At 43.3% G+C, this 22464-nt stretch overlaps 1 protein-coding gene across 2 annotated transcripts in view; it reads left to right on the top strand.

Moving 5' to 3' along the window:
• The window catches only part of RGS11 (regulator of G protein signaling 11), a 203456-nt gene that overhangs the window by 140702 nt on the left and 40290 nt on the right, over positions 1 to 22464 (top strand). For both annotated transcript variants that reach the window (XM_077449487.1, XM_077449488.1), the window contains exons 12-15: positions 4312 to 4425; positions 5772 to 5887; positions 10881 to 10968; positions 14557 to 14695. In XM_077449487.1, coding sequence (XP_077305613.1) covers positions 4312 to 4425; positions 5772 to 5887; positions 10881 to 10968; positions 14557 to 14695 — 457 coding nt within the window. The remainder of the gene's footprint in view (positions 1 to 4311; positions 4426 to 5771; positions 5888 to 10880; positions 10969 to 14556; positions 14696 to 22464) is intronic.

The raw sequence follows: 22464 nt of genomic DNA, 5'->3' as shown, positions 1-22464 counted from the left end.
CCATTGATGTACTACAAATCAAATCTTCAATGTAGCTGTCAAACAGTCTTTCAGAATTAATCTTAAGGATTCATTCCCGGTCTGACCAATAACCAACTGCCCCATGTTTGGGTCAAGCTTTGAACTTACTTTTAACATTCGCCATTAAAGCTAACTGATACTTAACCACTTCAGCCCCGGACCAATTTTCAGCCTAAGGACCAGAGGTCTTTTTACAATTTCGCACTGCACTGCTTTAACTGGTAATTGCGCGGTCATGCAATGTTGTACCCAAACGAAATTTGTGTCCTTTTCTTCCCACAAATAGAGCTTTCTTTTGATGGTATTTGATTGCCTCTGCGATTTTAATTTTTTGCGATATAAATGGAAAAAGACTGAAAGTTTTGAGAAAAAAAGATATTTTCTACTTTTTGTTATAAGAAAAATCAAATAAACTCAATTTTAGTCATACATTTAGGGCAAAATTTATTCAGCCACATGTCTTTAGTAAAAAAATGTCAATAAGCGTATATTTATTGGTTTGCGCAAAAGTTATAGCGTCTGCAAACTAGAGTACATTTTCTGGAATTTACACAGCTTTTAATTTATGACTGCCTATCTCATTTCTTGAGGTGCTAAAATGGCAGGGCAGTACAAACCCCCCCCCCCCAAATGACCCCATTTGAGCCCATTGAATATTTTTTTTTGTCCCAAGTGATTGAATAATGACTCCAAAAAAAAAAAGTTTACAAAAAGTTGTCACTAAATGATATATTGCTCACACATGCCATAGTTATATGTGGAATTGCACCCCAAAATATATTCTGCTGCTTCTCCCGAGTACGAGGATACCACATATGTGGGACTTTTTGGGAGCCTAGCCGCGTACGGCACCCCGAAATCCAATCACTGCCTTTCTAAGGGTGCAAATTTTTGATTTCACTCCTCACTACCTATCACAGTTTCGAAGGCCATAAAATGCCAAAATAGCACAAAACCCCCCCAAATGACCCCATTTAGGAAAGTAGACACCCAAAGCTATTTACTGAGAGGCATGTGGAGTCCATCAAATATTTTATATTTTGCCACAAGTTGCAGGAATATTACAATTTTTTTTTTTTTGCACAAAGTTGTCACTAAATGATATATTGCTCACACATGCTATGGGCATAAGTCAAATTACACCCCAAAATAAATTCTGCTGCTTCTCCCGAGTACGGGGATACCACATGTGGGGGACTTTTTGGGAGCCTAGCCACGTACGGGACCCCGAAAACCAAGCACTGTCTTCCGGATTTAAATATAAAACGCTACCAAAAAAAACTGTTAGCGATCGCAGGGATCAGACCTGACTCTGCGATCGCTGCAGTTATGTGTTTAGTGTTTTGTAAGTGACAGTGATCGATCGATACTGCACTTGGGTGGGCTGGGCAGAGGGGCAAAACGCAGGTGCTAGCAGGCATCTGGGCTGATCCTGCTAACAATGCGTTTTTTGGAACCCTAAACTGCTGGGGACGCTAGTATAGATCTGATCAGATCAGATATTGATCTGTTCAGGTTCTATACCACTACGGAAGGTTTATGCTTTGCGCGTGGGTGTTAGCGGTACTGGCACTAACCTAGCGCTGCCTGGGGCGATGCAGACCCTGACCCTAAAACCTAATTGATATCACCCGCCGGGTGATCAGGGGGTTAAACCTTTATTGGGTAATAAATGGTGGGTGCCCTGATGCTATAAAAAGCAAACTAACCAGAGTCACCCGTAACACTTATACGGTGATCACTGGTGAAAGGATTAACTAGGGGTAATCAGGGGGTTCAAATTTTTATTAGGTAGTATATGGGGGTCCCTGGCGCTATATAAAAACCTGACGGGGAACCTAAATAACTAACTGGCTAACCAGTGTCACCAGTGACACTTATACTGTGATCGCTGGTGAAAGGGTTAACTAGGGGCAATCAGGGGGTTAAAACCATTATTGGGTAGTATATCGGGGTACCTAGCGCTATAAAAACCTGGCGGTGAACCTAAAAAAATAACTAGCTACCTAGCGGCATCAGTGACACTAATGCAGCGATCAGAAAAACGATCGCTTAGTGACACTGGCAAAAGGGGGTGAAAGGGTTAACTAGGGGCAATCAGGGGGTTAAAACTATTATTGGGTAGTATATCGGGGTACCTAGCGCTATAAAAACCTGGCGGTGAACCAAAAAAAATAACTAGCTACCTATCGACACTAGCGACACTAATGCAGCGATCAGAAAAATGATTGCTTAGTGGCACTGGCAAAAGGGGGTGAAAGGGTTAACTAGGGGCAATCAGGGGGTTAAAACCATTATTGGGTAGTATATCGGGGTACCTAGCGCTATAAAAACCTGGCGGTGAACCTAAAAAAATAACTAGCTACCTAGCGACACTAGCGACACTAATGCAGCGATCAGAAAAATGATCGCTTAGTGACACTGGCAAAAGGGGGTGAAAGGGTTAACTAGGGGCAATCAGGGGGTTAAAACCATTATTGGGTAGTATATCGGGGTACCTAGCGCTATAAAAACCTGGCAGTGAACCTAAAAAAATAACTAGCTACATAGCGACACTAGCGACACTAATGCAGCGATCAGAAAAACGATCGCTTAGTGACACTGGCAAAAGGGGGTGAAAGGGTTATCTTCAAGGGCAATCAGGGGGTTAAACCTTTATTGGGGGGTGGTAGGGGGCTACCCTGGACCTAACACTAACTGCCCTGACAGTTTTTACTGTCACAACTGACACTGAATGCAGTGATCAGTAAATAAATGATCACTGCAATCAGTGACACTGTGACTGGGAGGGGGAGGGGGGGCGGGGGGGGGGGGGTGATGGGGGGGGTTTGTATGCCTATGTGTGCCTACATGTTAGTGTAGTGTTTGGTGCACTTACTTTCACTGTTCTCCTTGTTGTCCGGTCAAAAAGACCGCCCCGAGGAGAATGACATCACTTCCTCCCTGCCTGTGTTTAATATACACAGTGGGAGGAAGCTTCTCATTCGCCAGGAGCGATCGAGAGGGGGTGGCCAGAAACCAACGGCCATCCCCTCATCCCGGATCGCTCCTGAAGCGAAACGGACCGCCGCATCCAGCGGGAGGGGGTCCGATCGGACCCCCCACCCGCTGGAAGGCAAGCACGTACATGTACGTGCTTGTGACTGTACATGCCATTCTGATGACGTACATTGGCATGCGGCGGTCCTTAAGTGGTTAAAGACTCTGTACAGACATAACAAAACAAAGCAAGTGATAATTTCTAACTACAATTGATAACTTTACTGAACTGCATCACCGTCTCAAATATGTTAGTTGGGTGAAAGTTTGAGTTGATCATAATCGTCTCTACCATTAACCCTCCCAGTAACTCTACCACTAACCCTTACACTAACCATCTCTTGAAATCTAACACTAATGCCGCGTACACACGACCAGACTTTTTGACAGCAAAGGTCCGACTGAACGAATCCGTCGGACAATTCGATCTTGTGTGGGCTCTATCGGACCTTTGCTTGCCAAAAATCTGGCGGACTTTAGAAATAGAACATGTTTTAAATTTTTCCACCGGAACTCCGCCGGACCGAGAAATCCGTTCATGTGTATGCTAGTCCGACGGACAAAAACCAACGCTAGGGCAGCTATTGGCTACTGGCTATGAACTTCCTTATTCTAGTCCGGTCGTACGTCATCACGTTCAAATCCGTCGGACTTTGGTGATGATTGTGTGTGGCCAAGTCCGTTCATTCGGAAAGTCCGCCGAAAGTCCGTCGGAAAGACTGTCGGACTTAGTCCCTCGAAAAGTCCGGACGTGTGTACGCGGCATAACTGTTATACTAACCCTTCCTGTAACCCTAACACTAGCCCTTCCAGTAAATCAATAATGTTTATTCATAAAAGTAAAAACAGTGCAAAAAATTTAAATGTACACAAGTGATGTGAAAACAGATGTATGGAACATAGCAAATCAATGGGAAGATCTGTTGGAAGAAGCCTATACATCAACCACTGAATAATAATAAATCAAAAGTGAAATCAACTGGCACTGTAAGCCCTTTGCATAGTCACCTCTCCCTCTTCAGAAGACCCATGTTCCCCATTCTGGTATGAATTCTCCACAGCAATATATACAACATGATGAGACCTATGCGCTGTCAGTGGTGGCATCTTCCTGGTGGGGATCAAATCCTGACTCATTAGAGAAGACTAAAAACAAAAACAAAAAAGAATGTTGGGTTTTAACACCCACCCTTTCCTTGCACTATTTGTTTTAGTCACTGTTTTTCATTGCTTTTTTTTTTTTTTTTTTAGCTTCATTAAGTTCAGTGAACAGTACTTGCCACATGACCCCATCATGTCTGGCTGTCTTCCCAGTAACCCATGGATTACAGACGACGTCACATACTGGACATTAAATGCATCCTTGTAAGTATGGGCCCAGAATACATCTCTTGTGTTTTTGTTCCAGTTTTGGTTGCTGATCACTTTCATGAAAACGTAATACAAGTAATTACAATGCATGTAGAAGCAATTGCTTTTCATTTTCCTTTTAACCTTAGAATTTGCCCCAGTGTTGCTACCAGGCCTTAAGTGAAATGGTCACCAAACCATTGTATGCTTTATACAAATAAAACATACAAAGGAAATATCTTGATGTCAAGAGAAGTGAAGTAAAGTTGGGGATGACCAAAAGCTCCTTGCAGGGGGTCTGTAGAGGAATCAGAAAACTCTTTAGAGTTCAAGAAACATTAAACCATCTCTCCTTTCTGTTTGGTGATCTTCAGAATTGTTAGCTCGTAGCTCAGTACACAGTCCTCACAATTTATCTAGCAATATTAGGTCAACTGTTGTAAAAGCTGGGGGTGAGGGTTGGTATTTTTTTTTAACGTGAACCTGTGCACAGACTATGCATACTATAAAGTACCATAAGCACCTCTGTAGCTGCAGGCAATATGGAGAAATTCATCTTCAAACAGACATTGAGACATTGAAATCTCAGTTATTTTGTATGGAGAGCAAATCTTGGCAGCCTGCCACCCCTCTAACATAAACACAAAAGAAGAAGTTTCTAAGCTATTGGAAACCCGACTTCAGAGTGTTTGTTGTAATTATTGAGGATCCTTAAAACAGAATTGAATTCTGTTGCTGACGCCCAGGGTTTTTGCCATAATGAACAAGAATCTAAGGCATATTTGCATATTATGGCAGACCTACATGCCAAAGCTCATCATCAACTGCAATGTCCCTTGTTGCTGCTGCTAAGATCTTTGTTCAGCATCTTCAGTCATCTTGATTGGCCAACTGGGGGTGACATAACTCCTGTGCATGCACATAGGAATGAATTAATCCTGATACCTGGGATCATTCCAAGAACCTGCCTGCCAGCAATGGTTTTTAAGTTGGAGTGGAGTTCCACATTCAGAATGACTTACTTCACAGTATAAGCAGCTAGAGAGGTCAAGGAAGGCTTTAAGATGGATGCTGCCATTCCTGTGTTCCCCACTGTGCACATTGGTTCCATCCACTGGCTGATATAACACTTCAGCTGTGGAGGCGCAGTAATTGCTGGGTGAAACCACAACTCACAGCAGGGGATGCAGGCCTTCAACACACCAAAAAGTATTAGATGCTTAAGATTAAAATATTATTGCTTTTTCCTTATAGCCTGGCTATTTTTTTATTTTATTTAGGGATAGAATTGCTTTAGGTCAGTTAAATATATAAAAATATGAAGATAATACACGTTCCTGATATGTTTCTCTAATCAACAGGGTACCAATGCCAACTAAACTGCGGATTGAACGATGGACCTTTAATTTTATGGAGGTACTCAATGACCAGCGGGGCCGCAAAGAGTTTTTACAGTTCTTGGAGAAGGAGTTTAGCGGTAAGCTTTTTTTTTTGTCAGATTCATTGGGGTTGATTTACTAAAGCTGGAGAGTGCAAAATCTGGTGCCAATCAGCTTCTAACTTCAGCTTTTCCAAATAAGCTTTGACAATAAAACCTGGAAGCTGATTGGTCTCTATGCAGAACTGCTCCAGATTGTTCGTGCTCTGGTTTTAGTAAATCAATCCTGTTATGTCTCCACCAGCACCTATAATGTTAGGCCGCGTACACACGCGGGGACTGTTCGCTCAACTTTGTCCGTCAAACAGTTTCAGCGAACAGTCCGCTCAAAATTAGCATGGACGGACTTGCCCACACACGACGAACGAACAGTTTGCTGAAACCGTGCGCGATGACGTGAACGGCACGTACGACGGGACGGAAAATACGACGTCCTATACACTGCATTACAACTTTCGGCGTGTAAATCCTTTCTGAGCATGCGCGGAACTTAGTTTGACGAACAAGCCTACACACGAGGGGACTGTTCGCTGAAACCAAGTTTCAGCGGACAGTTTTTCGGAATTTCCGAAAAACTTTGTTTAGCAGACTGTTCGCTGAAACTGTCCGCTGAAAGCCCACACACGGGCGGACTGTCCGCCGAAACACTGTTCAGCGGACAAAGTTTGGCGAACAGTCCCCGCGTGTGTACGCGGCCTAAGGTTTAGGTTTTGTACTTTTTGCCTTCAAAGCCTGAACTTGCATGGTTATTATTAGTCACATTCAGTGTCAGAGGATGTGGGACACAGACCAAGACAGCAGCTTAGAAGATAATATAGGGTCAAAAATGTAAACTTGGCTCTTCCGTTTCAAGCTGGAAAAGTTTCAGAAATTTTGAATAATTAGGGCATTCCCAGGGAACCTATTGTTTTATAAGATGTCTTTTTTGCAAATCAGGGATCTTTAAACTTTTCTGTATGAGGGCCATAGTATATGTTTTACAAATATTCATGGCCCGCAAAGATTTTTTTTTTATAAATGAATGAATACGTTTTACTTGGAGTCTTTTTTTGTAATAAACATGAAATGATATAGAAAAACAGAGAAGGAACTTCAGTAAAACAAAGCAAACATTTTTAAATAAACTGGAGCCCATCAGAATTCCCTCTCAGGCCCTTTTCACATGGGCAGACCGAGCAGGTCCCCTTGTCAGTTTTTTTAGGCGGACAAGATTGACTCATCCATTGCCCTCTATGGAGTGGCGGATGTCAACGGACATGTATCCACTGACCCCTGCCAACATCCAATCCTATCCGCTAAAAACAGAGGGATGTGAGCATCCGTTCCCCATCCGTCTGGCGGATTGGATCAGATGACAGTGGGATGTGTTCGCTCTGGACCTGTCATCCACCTGCTCAGCGGGGATCAGCGGACAGATTCCCTGCTGAGCGGGCAGATCCTTTGGCAGAGTCCACCCGTCTGAAAGGGGCCTTACACCAGAGTCCCCATCAAAGTCTGCCCTACATCACAGTTTCCATCCAAGTTTTCCCTTGCATCAAAGTCCCCAACGGAATCCCCTTGATTTTAGATTCCCCATCACTTACATCAGGGCTTGACAAATTTGCTTTGAATCTAGGAGTCAGCTAAAAAACGTAGGAGCCCATTTTTTGAACTAATGCCGTGTACACACGACCGGACTTTTCGACAGCAAAGTTCCGACAGAACGAATCCGTCAGACAATTTGATTGTGTGTGGGCTTCATCTGACGTTTTCTGTCGAAAAATATGACGGACTTTAGAAATAGAACATCTTTCCACCGGAACCAGTTCCTATCGAGAAAACTGCTCGTCTGTATGCAGGTCCGATGGACCAACAACGATGCAAGGGCAGCTATTGGCTACTGGCTATTGAACTTCCTTTTTCCAGTCCAGTCGTACGTCATTGCATTAAACGATCGGACTTTGGTGTGATCGTGTGTAGGCATGTTCGTTTCAGCGGAACTACATCGAAAAGTCAATTGAAAAGTCTGTCAGAGTTCATTCCGACGGAAAGTCCGGTCATGTGTACGCGGCATTAGAAATCTTACTCTTACTCTAAATCTTAATCTTAAGGTTAGCCCTGTATATTACATAAAACCCCCAAACATTATATATTTTCTAAAAGCAGACACCCTAGAGAATAAAATAATGGTAGTTCCAATTTTTTATGTCACACAATATTACCGCAACGTTTCAGTAAATAAAGTTAATTTTAGGGGTACAAAAATGCAATAGCCTACCCATTTTTTTTACTGAAATATAAAAGCCGAGGTTGCACTGAGTAAATAGATACCCAAAATGTCAAACTTTAAACATGTCTGTGCCCTATATTTTCCATAGGCGATGCTTTAAAGCCCCCTGTAGGTCACCAATTTAGTGTTAGGAAGGAGGTCTAGTGTTAGAATTATTGCTCTCATTCTGGCATGCGCAGCGATATGTAACATGTATATCACAATTGACGATTGTAAGGTGTAGGTACCCCTCTGTGTGCATTTATGCTTGTACGTGCGTATATGTGGGGGTCAGGGGCCTCAATTCTTTTTTTGGGGGGGTGGAGGTTGGGCTTATGTGCTTGGGTGTAACTCACATTTTTTACAATTAAAAAAAAAAGTCTAAAAGTCCCCCAATGTCTCCCCTCTGCGCCACTAAATGTAATGCAATGCACATTGCACTGCATTTCATTCTTTCCTGGCCTTGATGGCCGGAGAAACTGTGAATGAGGACCCGGAAATGACATCACACGTCATGTTCAGGTCAACAACTAGAAGGGGAGGAGAGTTCACATGTGTCTCCTCCCGCTCTCGCTCTCCTTCATCCCCTCTACCCGGCGGCACCCCAGGCCCGCAGATAGGCAAGCAAAGCCCTGGATACATATAGCAAGGGGGTGTGAATGGGGTGTGGGGAGATTTCAAGTGACAGCACAGGCGCCAGGCCAAGAATTCTTGTTGCTATGGCGACCTAGCACCTGGGATTTGTCGCACCATGACTTACATGAGTCTGCATCAGCCCCCCCCCCCCCTTTACTTTGAGGTCCCCATCAAAGTTTGCCCTACATGTCCCAAGCAGATCCCCCCCCCTTACATTACGGTCCTCATCAGATTCTCCCTCACTTTCATAAGAGTCCACACCAGAGTCCCCCCTACATGCGCGTCCCCATCAGAGTCCCTCAGTACATAAAATAAATGATCCTGTATACTGTGTGCTATTTTCCCTCATTCCTGAGATTTAGCATACACAACTGACATTTATAGTAATGAAAATAATACATTTGTTGCGCTAAATATACAAAAAAAATATAAACAAATAGCAGCTAACACTAAATTGCTGGGTACAATAAGCGCAATATAAAAAGAAGTGTGTAGCACTAAATAGCAATAAATCATAAAATGAAACAAAAATTCATAATTAAAAGTTAATTTATGTGTAGCGAAGCTAGAACCAACAAGAATAATAACCACCAAAGAGAAAAAGTTCTTAATGGATGGAATCCACCACAGGAGAAAAAAACTTCTGAAGATGATAAAGAGCACATCACCTTCACCCAAAATAATTGACCCTTACCATCAGTGTATGGGCTATACACATTAAATGTAATCAGATGATGGTAGCAATGATCCTTTCAGGTTAAAAACACGATCCACTGTGCGTGTAATCACAAAAAGATCCTTCTCACAATAAGCCAAGTGAAAAAATCCTAGGAACCCTTCCTCTCAGGTATTTTCCAATACACAGATGGTAGCTTGATGCTCATATAAATGCAAAAGGTAGAGAAAGGGACGCTCATTGCGCAAACCTCTTAACAAAAAGCATTTATTTCTAAAGAAATAGTAAAATAAGCTCACATTTTATGAGTATTATACAAGCAGTATGAAGCGACCAGCGCTTCTAACCATCAAGATGGCTGCCATGTTTCCGTCCGTCCACGTCCTGTGTCCCTCGCCTCTGACGTCACCCAACGTTTTGTCATCAACATGCGTCTTCAGGGGCGTGACATTTATAGTAGCCAACGACTTTTAGAGGGACATATAGATGCAAAAATAGAAGGGGAGTTTTGGGACTTTGAGTGAGATGCGGGAACACATATCTCCATCCCTGTATCTAGTACAAAAAGGAGGGGGTTTGGGACTTTGAGTCAGGTGAGTGTTAGTGGCTAAAAGAAAAGTCAATGTTTAAAAAAAACACATTTATTGTTGAAAGGCATCACAACATAACATGGTACAGTATATGCACAGATGAACGAATTGTCAGTCGCATATTACATACCATATATTCATGGAAACGGTATTGGCAGTATAGCAAACCCATAGTATGGTGAGAAACAATGAGGAGAGAGAGAGATGGTGGGGCCAAGCCTTGGTGTCCCCAACTAAAGGCAAAAAAAATTTTTTTTTGTTATTGGCTGTGTCCCTTTTAGGAAGATTCACCCTCTCTATGTGCCCTGATGACTATTATCACCAAAAGTGATAGTAAAAGAAAAACCCAAATTTTGGGTTGTCCCCAGAAAATTACCGTAATAGAGGGGAAATCTTCGAATGGGGACAGTAGTGACCCTGGTGGTGACAACAATGTATTCCCTCACTTTAGAGAGATTTACACTCATTTTCTGTTTTAGCAATGGGACAACGATGGAAAAAATAAAAATAAAATGGACAGGTGTTATAACCCTCCTTTACCCTGTCCAAAATGGGGAAAAAAGGTTTGCCCATAGTTCTACTTTTAATGATTTGTTGTCAGCAGTTCTTCATCTTCAAATGACAAATGTCCAAAAGACAGCTTGGGGCCACCAGATATAACATTCATCTTACTATAATTCTGGCTAATGTTGGTTTCTGTATCTCATTTTGAAGAAGAGGAAACTCTACCGCCAACAAAACTCAATTCTGAGAACTCTTTACGACTACAGCAAAAGATCCAGTGTCATGTGGTGTCTGTCTATTAATGGAGAAATTTACATTTATTTTGCTTCTTAAAACATATAATCATTATTTTATATTATGTGTTTCCCACTTTTCCAGCTGAGAACCTCCTCTTCTGGGAGGCCTGTGAAGAATTAAGGTACGGAGAGCAGTCGAAAGTGACATCCACTGTGCAGTCTGTATATGAGTAAGTCGTTTAAGTTTGATTCTCTTTGTATAGCTGCGGGTTTACATTAGCTGAAAATTATAGATGAACTGGATCTGGTACTTTGGGGTGAGTGTTGAGGAGCACCCAGTACAAACATTCATGATTATTCAAGAGTTTCAGTCTAACTTTTATATTTGTCGAAAGGCAGCAAGAGAAGCCAATGTATTTGGGAGGAAATGCCTCCCCTTCATCAGGACTGACACGGTGGATATGACTGGGCTGTAATCAGGGCTGGCCCAAGACATTGTGCTGCCTGGGTCCAAGAATGAACCCCCCCAAAAAAAAAAATCACGTTCACCAAGAGGCCTCCACATTCATTATTTTATATCATGATAATTAAATACTCATCAGTGCCCACCAATGCAGTCTCATCAGTGCCACCTCATCAGTACCCACCAGTGCAGCCTATCAGTGTCTATCAATGCAGTCTATCAGCATCCATCAACACAGCCTTGTCAGACAATCCACACAGGCATCGCATTGGGGAGAAGCTGAAGAACCTACCTGTCAGCCAGCTCGCTCCACTTCCGTTCAAAGCTCTGGGGATCTCAGTGCTGCCGCTCCCACTCCAAACCCCTTACTTAGCTGCACCTGCAGACTCTGCCTCTCCCAACCATACATTGAGGCGGGGTCTGAGAGTCAGCAGCGCTCCTGGCCCCGCCACCTCTCCTGCTCCATGTGGACTACTACAGCTGACTCAATGCTAGTGGCATTGTTGGTCACTGGGCGGCCCCCAATGTTCAGACAGAGCAAGCAGCAAGACACAGCAAGCTAGAGGGAGGGAGCCTCGGGTCTTCGGGCAGTCCACCTGTGTCGCTGCCCCTCCTAAAGTGTCGCCTGGGTCCCATGGACCCACCGGGACCCATGGTAGGGCCGGCTCTGCCTGTAATCTTGCAAGATCTGTTATTATTTGCAGGATAACAGATCTGACAGCTCTGATCAAGTCTAATTACAGGTATCCTAATAGCATCTCACCATGAGCCTAGTCATATCCAAGCCTTCATCCCTGATAAAGAGGGAGGCATTTCCCATAGACATGTGCATGACGAAAACATTTGTTTTGTTTTGTTTAGATTCGTTAATTTAGTTATATTGTTTCTTTAAATTTGGGTGATTCATTCAATTCCTATTTGGGATTCGTATTCGAGATTTAGTTTTATGTCTTTTTCGAATGTAGATTTTAACGATTTTTTTTTTTCGATTCAATACGTTCGAATCGATAAATATTGAATCTTCCCAATCTAAAACTTTACTTTTTTTTATTTTTATTCGAATGTGGCAAAGTGAACAAACAAAAGAAAAATCTTCATCAAATGATTACAATGACTCTTTAAATCACCTGTAATAAAAAGGCATAATGAGCTAGTATACAATGCATACTAGCTCATTATTAAATACTTACCTTAGAACGAAGCTGAACACTTCTGAGACAGCTGACATTTTCCCCCGGAGTTTCTTCCTTGTTTGCGGGCCCCAGCGCTATGATTGGCCAGAGCCGTGAAGACATCACTAAACCCAAGGGTACTGCTGGTCACGGCACAGGGCCCTGAAAAGACGGCACGATCGGCTGTTCCTTCAGTGCGCATGCAGTAATGACGTTGGCAACCTCGTAGATAGTTCATATCTCCTAAACGGTGCAAGTTTAGGAGATATTTATGCCGCGTACACACGAGCGGACTTTTCAACATCCAAAGTCCGAAGGACTGAGTCCGTCAGACTATCCGATCGTGTGTGGGCTGCAACGGACTTTTGACTTGCCAAAGTCCGAAGGACTTTAGAATATGGAACATGCTTCAAATTTTCCCGAAGGAACTCCGCCGGACCCGGTCCCCTTCGAAAACTCCGCTCGTGTGTATGCTACTCCGACGGACTAAAACCGACGCTAGGGCAGCTATTGGCTACTGGCTATGAACTTCCTTATTCGAGTCGGGTCGTACGTCATCACGTTCGAATCCGTCGGAGTTTAGTGTGATTGTGTGTGGCCAAGTCCGTTCGGCCGAAAAGTCTGTCAGAACTCCGTCGGAATTCCAGCAGAACTCCGACGGAACTCCTTTGGAAGTCTGTCGGACATAAGTCCGCTCGTGTGTACGGGGCTTTAGAGTACCTACAGGTAGGCCTTATTAAGTAGGTTACCCTGTAGGTACAATTAAACAGGAAAGCTTTCACATTAGTGTGTTTTTTACTGATATTTTTCATTTCCTGGACCTTTGCGGTAATATTGTGTGACATAAAAAATTGGAACTACCTCTATTTTATTCTCTAGGGTATCTGCTATCAGAAAATATATCATGTTTGGGCATAGCTCCCAACTGTCCCTGATTTTGAGGAACTGTCCCTGATTTGGAACAAAGTCCCTCTGTCCCTCTTTCCTCCTCAATTGTCCCTCATTTTGGTCTGATCTTTATATAGACGTATATAAAATGCACTTTTTATTTATAATAAATTGTTTTTCCAGTGCTAAACTTTTCATCTGATTTCTAAATTGCTGCATTTGTAAATTCCAAAAGCCGATATAAAGGAATAGTAGTGGTAAAAAAAGCACTTGTGGGTTTAACCAATCTTGTTTTTTTTTGTACAATTCTCCTTTAAGGGGGTGTGGCAAGGGGTGTGTCCTATGCATGCTTAATTTTGCTGATAGGTGTTCCTCATTCCCATCTCAAAAAGTTGGGAGGTGTGTGTTTGGGGGTTTATGTAATCTTCAGTCCTAAAATTATTTTTTTTCAACATGTGTGCAAAAATCGCAAAAACGGCCCTGGCAGCGAAAGGCTTAAAAGAAACAAATATCACCTTGTAAAAGTAGGGGTGACATAATCTCTGTGCTGTGCATAGTCTGCACAAAGAGTAGAGATGTGGGAGGGACCCAGCAGGCTCCACCCACTACAGGCTGCCGGCAGAAAACTACAGGATAGGGGCACCTTCTGTCTGAGGCTGCATTCACAATACAGCGATTTGAAACGCGGGCAGATTTGCCGCGGATCTGCCCGTAAACTCGCATTTGAGATCCCATTCATTTGAATGACACCTCAAATTGCTGTGTGGGTTAGCCGCAATTGTCGTATGATGAAATGTGCTCCAATCGCGGCAACCATGTCGCCCAAAAGTAGCCCTTGAACTATATTTGGGCGACATGCATCCCATGATTGCAGCACGTTTTATCGTGCGACAATCGCAAAATCATGGGCAGATCCACAGCAAATGCCCACGATTCAAAGCGCTGAGTTAAGGAGCACAGTGGTGTCACCTCCCCCACCCCACCCCTAGCCTACTGATTGGAAAATTAGGGAAACACAAAACACTCAACTGTGCTCATTCTGTTCTGTCCCCCTGTTAGCACATGAGTATGCAGCAGAACCTGATTGGCTCCTAGTGCTGCCCCTCCCTCCCACAGTCTTTGATGTTGTACAGGGGATAGTAGAAGTTACAAGCAATAAACATTCCAATAAACAATAAAAATTCCTAGCTGTATATAAAAAAAAAAAAAATGTAATCATTGCAAATCTTTACATTCCAGAATGTTACTTTATATGTCCTCTTTCTGAACTTCTTCCATTGCCCTTTCCTTTACAGGCAATTTTTGGCTCCTGGAGCAACGCGCTGGGTAAACATTGACAGCAAGACAATGGAAAAGACACTAGAAGGTATAAAGAACCCACATCGGTATGTGTTTGATGATGCCCAAATGCATATCTACATGTTGATGAAAAAGGTGGGTGCTCACAATACACTGGCGCTGCTACTTCATATCGAACAACATTTCCAGCATTCATTTATTCTAGCAAGGCAATGGGCTTTGTGAAAAGACACATAATGACAAGTCAACCTTTAATTAACTCTTGGTTGTGTTGCTGTTCTCTAGTGAATGGATAGGCTGCCCTCTCAGTGATGTCACCAAACTCTAGTGAATGGATAGGCTGCCCTCTCAGTGATGTCACCAGTCTCTAATGAATGAATAGGCTGCCCTCTCAGTGATGTCACCAGTCTCTAGTGAATGGATAGGCTGCCCTCTCAGTGATGTCACTGCCCTCTCAGTGATGTCACCAGTCTCTAGTGAATGGATTTGCTATGCTCTTAGTGATGTCACCATTCGCTAGTGAATGGATAGGCTGCCCTCTCAGTGATGTCACCAGTTTCAAGTGAGTGGATAGGCTGCATTCTCAGTGATGCCACCAGTCTCCAGTGAATGGATAGGCTACATTTTCCATAATGTAACCGGTCTCTAATACATGAATAGGCTGCATTCTCAGTGATGTAACCAGTCTCTAGTGAATGGATAGGCTGCCCTCTCATTGATGTCACCAATCTCTATTGGGTGGATAAGCCCCCTTCTTAGTGATGTCATTGTCACTAGTGAAGGGATAGGCTGAATTCCCAGTGATATCACTGGTTTTCAGTGAATTGATAGGCTGCATTATTAGAGATGTCAGCAGTCTCTAGTAGATGTATAGGTTGTATTCTCAGTGTTACAGGTGCCTAGTGAATGATTTTTGCTTGTCAGTGATATAAACCAAATTCCATTGCATGAATAGGATTCATTTTCCATTGTCCCTGATCCCTAATGAAATGAAAAGCTGCATTCTTAAGCTCACCATACATGGATCTAAATGTGGCTTTTTCAGCAGGGACCGAATTTTGAACCGAATGAACTAGCCGGTTGTACACAAATCGATCTATCAGTCATCTTGTATGCAACCAGCCTGTCAGGTTTTTCCTGAACAATCAGTATCGCTGGCTATAGTCGGCAACATTAATCATTGTGATCCAATGGCAGGGAGGGCTCACTGCAAGCAGAATACACAAGCTCTGTGGGGAGGATTCCCCCCCATCCATATGGAATGTGTGAATGGAGGAATTGGCTTATTCATTTTCTTTGAATCTGCTGGTTGAAGAAAAAAAAAAAAAGAATAATTTATGGCCTGCCTTAGTGACATCACTGGTCTCTAGTAAACAGGCTGCATTCTCAGCTATATTGATATATGTGTGTGAGGTCTAATTGAACCTGTGCACGTGAGGTTAACACCTTGCCTGAAGGCCTGCTCCTCAATGCCCAGGACCAGGCAGAGGTTGTGGTCATACGAAGAATCGAACATTAAGGCATTCCCCGACTCGGAAATAAGCCACTTGTATGCAGCACTAATGTACAGAGTTTTCTGTGAGATGTTTCGTCCCATGACACTACACATATGTACTGATGTAGGTTGTATTGGAAGGGACATACAGAGCTGCACCCACTCCATCAGTCCAGCGTACCTCTTTTACCTCACTCCCGGTAACAGAATAGAGTCCCACCAAGCATATATCCTGCTCCATGCAAGCTCATGAACTCTTTCCTTCCCATACCTAGTGATCAGGCCTTTGATCTCTGTAATGCTGGTCTGTTCCTGGTGACTGGAGGAGACAAACAGCTAGGGGGGGACTAAGAGAACCAACCCCCTCACTACCAGAGGACCTGTCACCTAACCAGGTACCACGCTAAATGGCTGGTTGCTATAGATGTTTTTCCTTATGGTTACCCATGGCAACTATCTCTTGCCATGAGAGTTAACCTGTAGTGGTGTTACATATACCCCATAGTGCTATTACAGACCCAGGTTCTTTGGGGTTACACCAGAACACAACATGCACCCCTTAAATAACTTCAGACCAGACTCAAAGCAATGAAAACCACTTTACTGGAGGCTCAGCATAATATGTATAATATATAATAATGTCCTCGTCCTAACTATACCCAACTGTGGCTGCCCCAGGTTACCTACATAGGCTAAATTTCCATGGGGGGAACACATAACTGGCAAGACTCACACAGAGAATTCCATGTCCTTGGGGTGTCCCGATGAATCGGCCCTCTTGAAGTGGACATCAGGTTCCAGTAGCCTTCTACTTGTGCCCCATCCTTTCTTAGGCTTCTGACCCCTAGGATCCGGACCTCTTCCCTTTTATAATTCACAGGAGGGAGGTTGAACCCCAGAAAAAGCCTGCAAACACAATCAGGGAACGCAGCAAAAACATTAACCCCCTTCCCCTTGACCGAGACAGCCAAGTGTTAACTAAACATACAGTAAGCCCACCTGCCTACACATCCCCCTCGATGGCAAGATGCGCCAGCTGAAAAGAACAATGCTTACAAAGTTAAAGTGCGCTAACTAAGCATGTAACATAAAACTATTTGTAGTGCAAAATAGACAGCATATAAAAAAAACTCATAAGGCATGCAAAAGTTTAACAGCTAGTGAAACTAGTGTTTTACACAGTGGGAGATAGATGGGTCTCTTAGTAGTGGAGTGGCTTCCTTTGATTCTGTGAACAGTAAGGTAGAGTTGACCAGATTTGATGACTTTGACCCGATCCAGGTAGATATGTCAACTGACGCTGTATTCACTGTAAAAGTGATGGAAATCTGCCTCGATGTGCTTGTGCTGGTGCCAGATACTTCGGATGTGTTCAGGGATGTAAAGTCTCTCCCAAAAAGTGCAGCTATAAATCTTAGACCATTCTTCCAGTTGATGGAACCTCAGGCATGTAGGGGAAAACACGGCCATGCTTCTCGCACACAAAAGCATCTAAATAACGCTGCAGGCAGGCCATTCTGGTAATCCTGACCCAAAAGTGGACATTGCCTTGTAGCAGGAAAGCGTCCACTGAGCAGTTGTACTTGAAGCCAGTTCTCTATATTAGTGCCGTCTTTGGGCTAGGAGGTGCCTGAGGGATGGCTAGGTAGGGCACACTGGGTTCCGGTGGGCACTTCTCATTGCCATCAAACAGCAGCCCGTCCCATGAGATTCCCTTGGGAGGCTTGCACTATAAATAGAGCTTGCTCATTGGTAGTATGAGCTTTCATTGGTGCAGAACCCAGGAGAGGTTGCTGCAGAAGGCCTGGTATCAGTGAGTCCAGGATGCATGGCCAGGTGCTGTCTGGCGAGGCCATGGTGGGCAAGTTCAGTACTGGCGGCGATGGAACCTTGTCCAGGATGATCTTCAGGGTTAGGGCAGGTGGAGATCCAGGTTCAAGTAGACAAGGTGGCTGCTCAACCCAGGGTCCTATGGAGGAGAAACTCTAAGCCCTTGTACACACGGTCGGAGATTCCGACAACCAAATCCATCTGAGTAATTCCGACGGATTAATTCTGGAAGAGGTCCGGAAGTAATATTGCATACACACGGTCGGACAAAGTTGTCGGAAAATCCGATTGTACATAACATGATGACGTTATTTCGTTACGACGGGACTACGTTCAGGCTAGTAGCCAATAGCTTTGGTCTAGGAATTTGATCTGAGCATGTGTGGCACTTTGTCCGTCGGAGTAGGCTACGCATGATCGGAGTATGTCCGATCGGAGCATTTTGTCGGATAATTTTACCGGCAAGTTGGAAAAGTTGGTCCGTCGGATATTCCCACGGAAACAGTCCGATGGAGACCACACACAGTCGGAATATCCAACAAAGCGGTCCGATAGGACACATTCCGTCTGAATCTCCGAACGTGTGCACAAGGGCTCAGAGTTTCAGCAAGGTTCAGCATAACATGTGCAAACTATAATAATGTCCTTGTCCTAACTACACCTGCCCCAAGTTAACTGCACAGGCGAAGTTTCTATGGGGAGAATCCATAATTGGCAAGACTTGCACGGAGTCTTAATCCTTGGGGTGTCCCGATGAGTTGTAGCTCTTGAAATGGACCACAGGTGTGTCCCATCCTTTCTTAAGCCCCCGACTCCTAGGATCCGGACTGCTTCCCTTTTATAATTCACAGGGGGTTGGACCTCAGAAAAAGCCTGCAAACAAACTTAGGAAAGGCAGCTAAAGCATTAATCCCTTCCCCCCCTGACCTGGGCAGCCAAGTGCTCACCAAACATACAGTAGGCCACCTGCTTACATATGCAAATGTTGACTTTTTGTCAAAAGTCAGCAGCCCCTATCTCCACCCCCCCTAGACACGGACCTTTGCAGAGAGCAGTGACACCTGGCTATTACAGCATTGGTAGAGATGTCCTTGATGTGCAGGTTATGATTGAAGTCAGGATTTTACCAAAAGGGGAATAACAGGGTCTCTAGAGAGAGGCTGGAGCAGAGTTTTGCTCACTTATTAAGCAGAGATAAAACCTGAATTATTCATATTTCTGTAAACAATGGCATAGATAAGTGCTGAATGAATTGCCCTCCCACATAGTGTGTACCGTCATACCTGTACCATAGTTAATTAAATGAAGGCGGCAGCTCAGCTCTCTTTAATTAGAATCTGTGTAGTTTACATATCTCAGTAATTAAAGGAATGTACTGGCAATCCTGTTGATGCACTCAACTTTATTATGCCAGGGCAGTAAGTGGCCTGGAGAGGCAATAACAGGCTCCTGTTGCAGGACCCTCCTTCATAAGTCTCTGCTTATTGGTCACATATAGGAAAGCCGCTGATATATCTACAGAAAGTGCATTTTCTCTTTCTGTACCATAATTTCTGATTAGCTTTTGTGCAGTCTAATTTTTTTTTCCTGTTTGGCGGAGTCTGAAAATCACTGATGAAAATGAAGTGCTCGATGTAGACAGGCAGCACACCTGTTCTTGAATTTTGTATACACTTATAATTATTGTAATCGGCTCCATCATGCACTGATTGTGTGTTTCTGCAAAGCTTTCATTATTTCCTGCGTTGACGTTGACTTGATTACTTTTTTCAAGGAGAAATATTTTTGATTGCTTGACGAATGAACGATCAAGATATAAACAGAATTTTTTTTTTCCGTGGGTTAAAGCAGTGGGGGGGAGATAGCAAGGAAAAAGGTTCAAGTTGTCATATGCTTAATTTAGAATTAAAGGACACAATGCAAAATCCAACCAGACCATTCTTACTAACCTACTAACCTAATGTAACCCAGACAAGCCCTACCCATAGAATAGTTACTTCTGTCTGGCGTGGCGGTCTTCTCTGGCATCCCAAAATCTTTTCTGCCGCTACCTACAACTTAGCAGTGTGTCCCCAAAGATTTTAATGGGGCTGTACTCACAGGAAGTGTAGTGTAGGGCAGCCTTTTTCAACCAGAGTGACCAGGCACCTTGGGGTGCCTTGAGGTTTATTCAGGGGTGTCCAGGCAAAATGCCTAAAAATTGCCCAAATATTGTATACAAACCCGCGTGTGGATAAAGCTAGCTTTTAGTTACACAAAGCCACATGTTTTCATTGTACACTATTATAACCTTCTACTAGCCAGCAGCCAACGACCAATGGCATCATCAGTTGATAAGGAGGATGTCAGGCGCCTGCATAGCATCCTTGTTTGACCCTCCCCCGCCCTTCTCCATCAGCATTGAGGGCACCTTAACTGAGCAATAGAGAACAACAGAGGGAGAAGAGAAACATTGAAATACTAGTCAGTACCAGTTTGCAAAAGTGTATTTGCTTTGGAAGAACCTCTAAAGTTGGGTGTCCTACGTGTGTGGATGTTGTTGCATTGTGCAAAACTATTAGAATAGTGTTTACATTTTAGAATGGGGTGCCCCGAGACTGTCTATAATTTTTAAAGGGTGTCTTGACTGAAAAAATGTTGAGAAATACTGGTGTAAGGTAAGGCTAGATTCAAGTCCATGATAAGGGGTGGACACATTCCTTGGCCCTTTTATCTTAGATGTGAGTCATATGGATCACTTGGACTGGATACAGTTCTCTTCTGTAACTGCACATTGATATACACTGAATAAATGCTTGTTATGGCCAATGTAGGCTATTTTCTCTACAGGAGGGTGATCATTATCTTCCCCTGCACAGGCAGGGGCAGAATATTTTTTTTGCAGGGATGTGCATGCCATCTGTACAGCTGCATTAGGGCCATTTGGGACCTAGGGACCCATTTAGTTCAGCTCCGTTTCAGGGTCTTGGCAATCTTCTTATAGCCTAGGCCATCTTTATATTGAGCAACAATTCTTTTTTTCAGATCCTCAGAGTTCTTTGCCATGAGGTGCAATGTTGAACTTATTGAGCAACAATTAATAAATCTGTTCTCCATTCACACCTGAGACCTTGTTACACTAATGAGTTACATGACACCGGAGAGGGAAAATGGCTATTTGGACATTTTAACTAGGGGTGTACTCACTTTTGTTCCCAGCGGTTTAGACATTAATGGCTGTGTGTTGAGTTATTTTGAGGGGACAGCAAATTTACACTGTTATACAACCTGTACACTCACTACTTTACATTGTAGAAAAGTGTAATTTCTTCAGTGTTGTTGCATTAAAAGATATAATAAAATATTTACAAAACTGTGAGGGGTGTACTCACTTTTGTGAGATACCATAGCTCCAACTTCAACTCCCAACATACAGTGGTGAAGGCTTTGAACTTCTCTTGGGATTGTGTTTCTGTCTGTGTCCCCAGTGGGGAGATTTCCCTTCACTTCTTATGCAATGACCACCAAGAGAGCAAGGAGAATCTCCTTATTGAGAATAAAAACCGAGCTGTATTGCTAATACCACGTACACACAATCGGACCTTCTGGCAGACTAGTTCAGACGGGATCAGTCCGTCAGACAATCCGATCATGTGTGGGCTAGTTCGATCGTTTTTGAGGAAAAAAAATCCAATGGACCTAGAAATAGAACATGTTTCAAATCTATCCAACGGACTCAATTCCGACAGACTAAAAATCTGGAAAACCGTTCGTCTGTGTGCTAGTCCGATGGACCAAATACAACGCAAGGACAGCAGCTATTGGCTACTGGCTATTGAACTTCCTTGTTTAGTCCCGTTTACGTCATCAGGTTCAAAACCAACGGACTTTCGAATGGACTTAGTCCGTTCGTGTGTGGCCAAGTCCATTAGTTCGGAAAGTCCGTCGGACCTACACCGAAAGTCCGTCGGGAAGACCGTCAGTCGAAAAGTCCGGTCGTGTATATGCAGCATAACATGTCACTGCTCTAGTTAGGAAGAGTGCTTGCATTGTCTTGTGTTCCTATTGGAGAAATACTCTTCACTTTCTGTCCTGGTGACTTCACAGAAAATGAAGAAAAGTCTCCTCAATGGGTAAAAGAAAGCAATAAAAAAATATATATATATTTTTTTTTAACCGTTCCCAGTCCATTCTAAGCTAAAGAAACAGTTTTGGCTAAAGTTGTACTTGAATATCTAATTTCTATGTATACTTTGTATTTTTATGGGAAGCCACGTTTGCTCATTAAACATGCATGCTGTACTTCCTAGGTTAATAGTAGTGCACAGCAATTGTGCAGTAGTGTTCACCCTTCTCAGCACACATCTATCAGTCTGCACTGAAAGGCTGGAAATAATGAATTCTCTTGTCTCAGGATTCCTTCTGCAAAGATGCTAACATTATCATCATGGGAAATATGTGATAGTGTTGAGCCAACGAGATAACGCTCTTTAAAGGAGATTAACTTGTCATGAAAATACAAAGTATGTGGACCTGGTTATGGTCCTGGACTGCTGCCTAATTGGCCATGGTCGATGAATCATTAATCATATAATTTATT

The sequence above is a fragment of the Lithobates pipiens genome, unplaced genomic scaffold (assembly GCF_037356315.1).
Source record: "Lithobates pipiens isolate NorthernLeopardFrog02 unplaced genomic scaffold, aLitPip1_a1.2 Scaffold_22, whole genome shotgun sequence".
Taxonomy (NCBI): Eukaryota; Metazoa; Chordata; class Amphibia; order Anura; family Ranidae; genus Lithobates; species Lithobates pipiens.
Note: the sequence above shows the minus strand (reverse complement) of the source record. Positions and strands in the feature narration are given on the sequence as shown.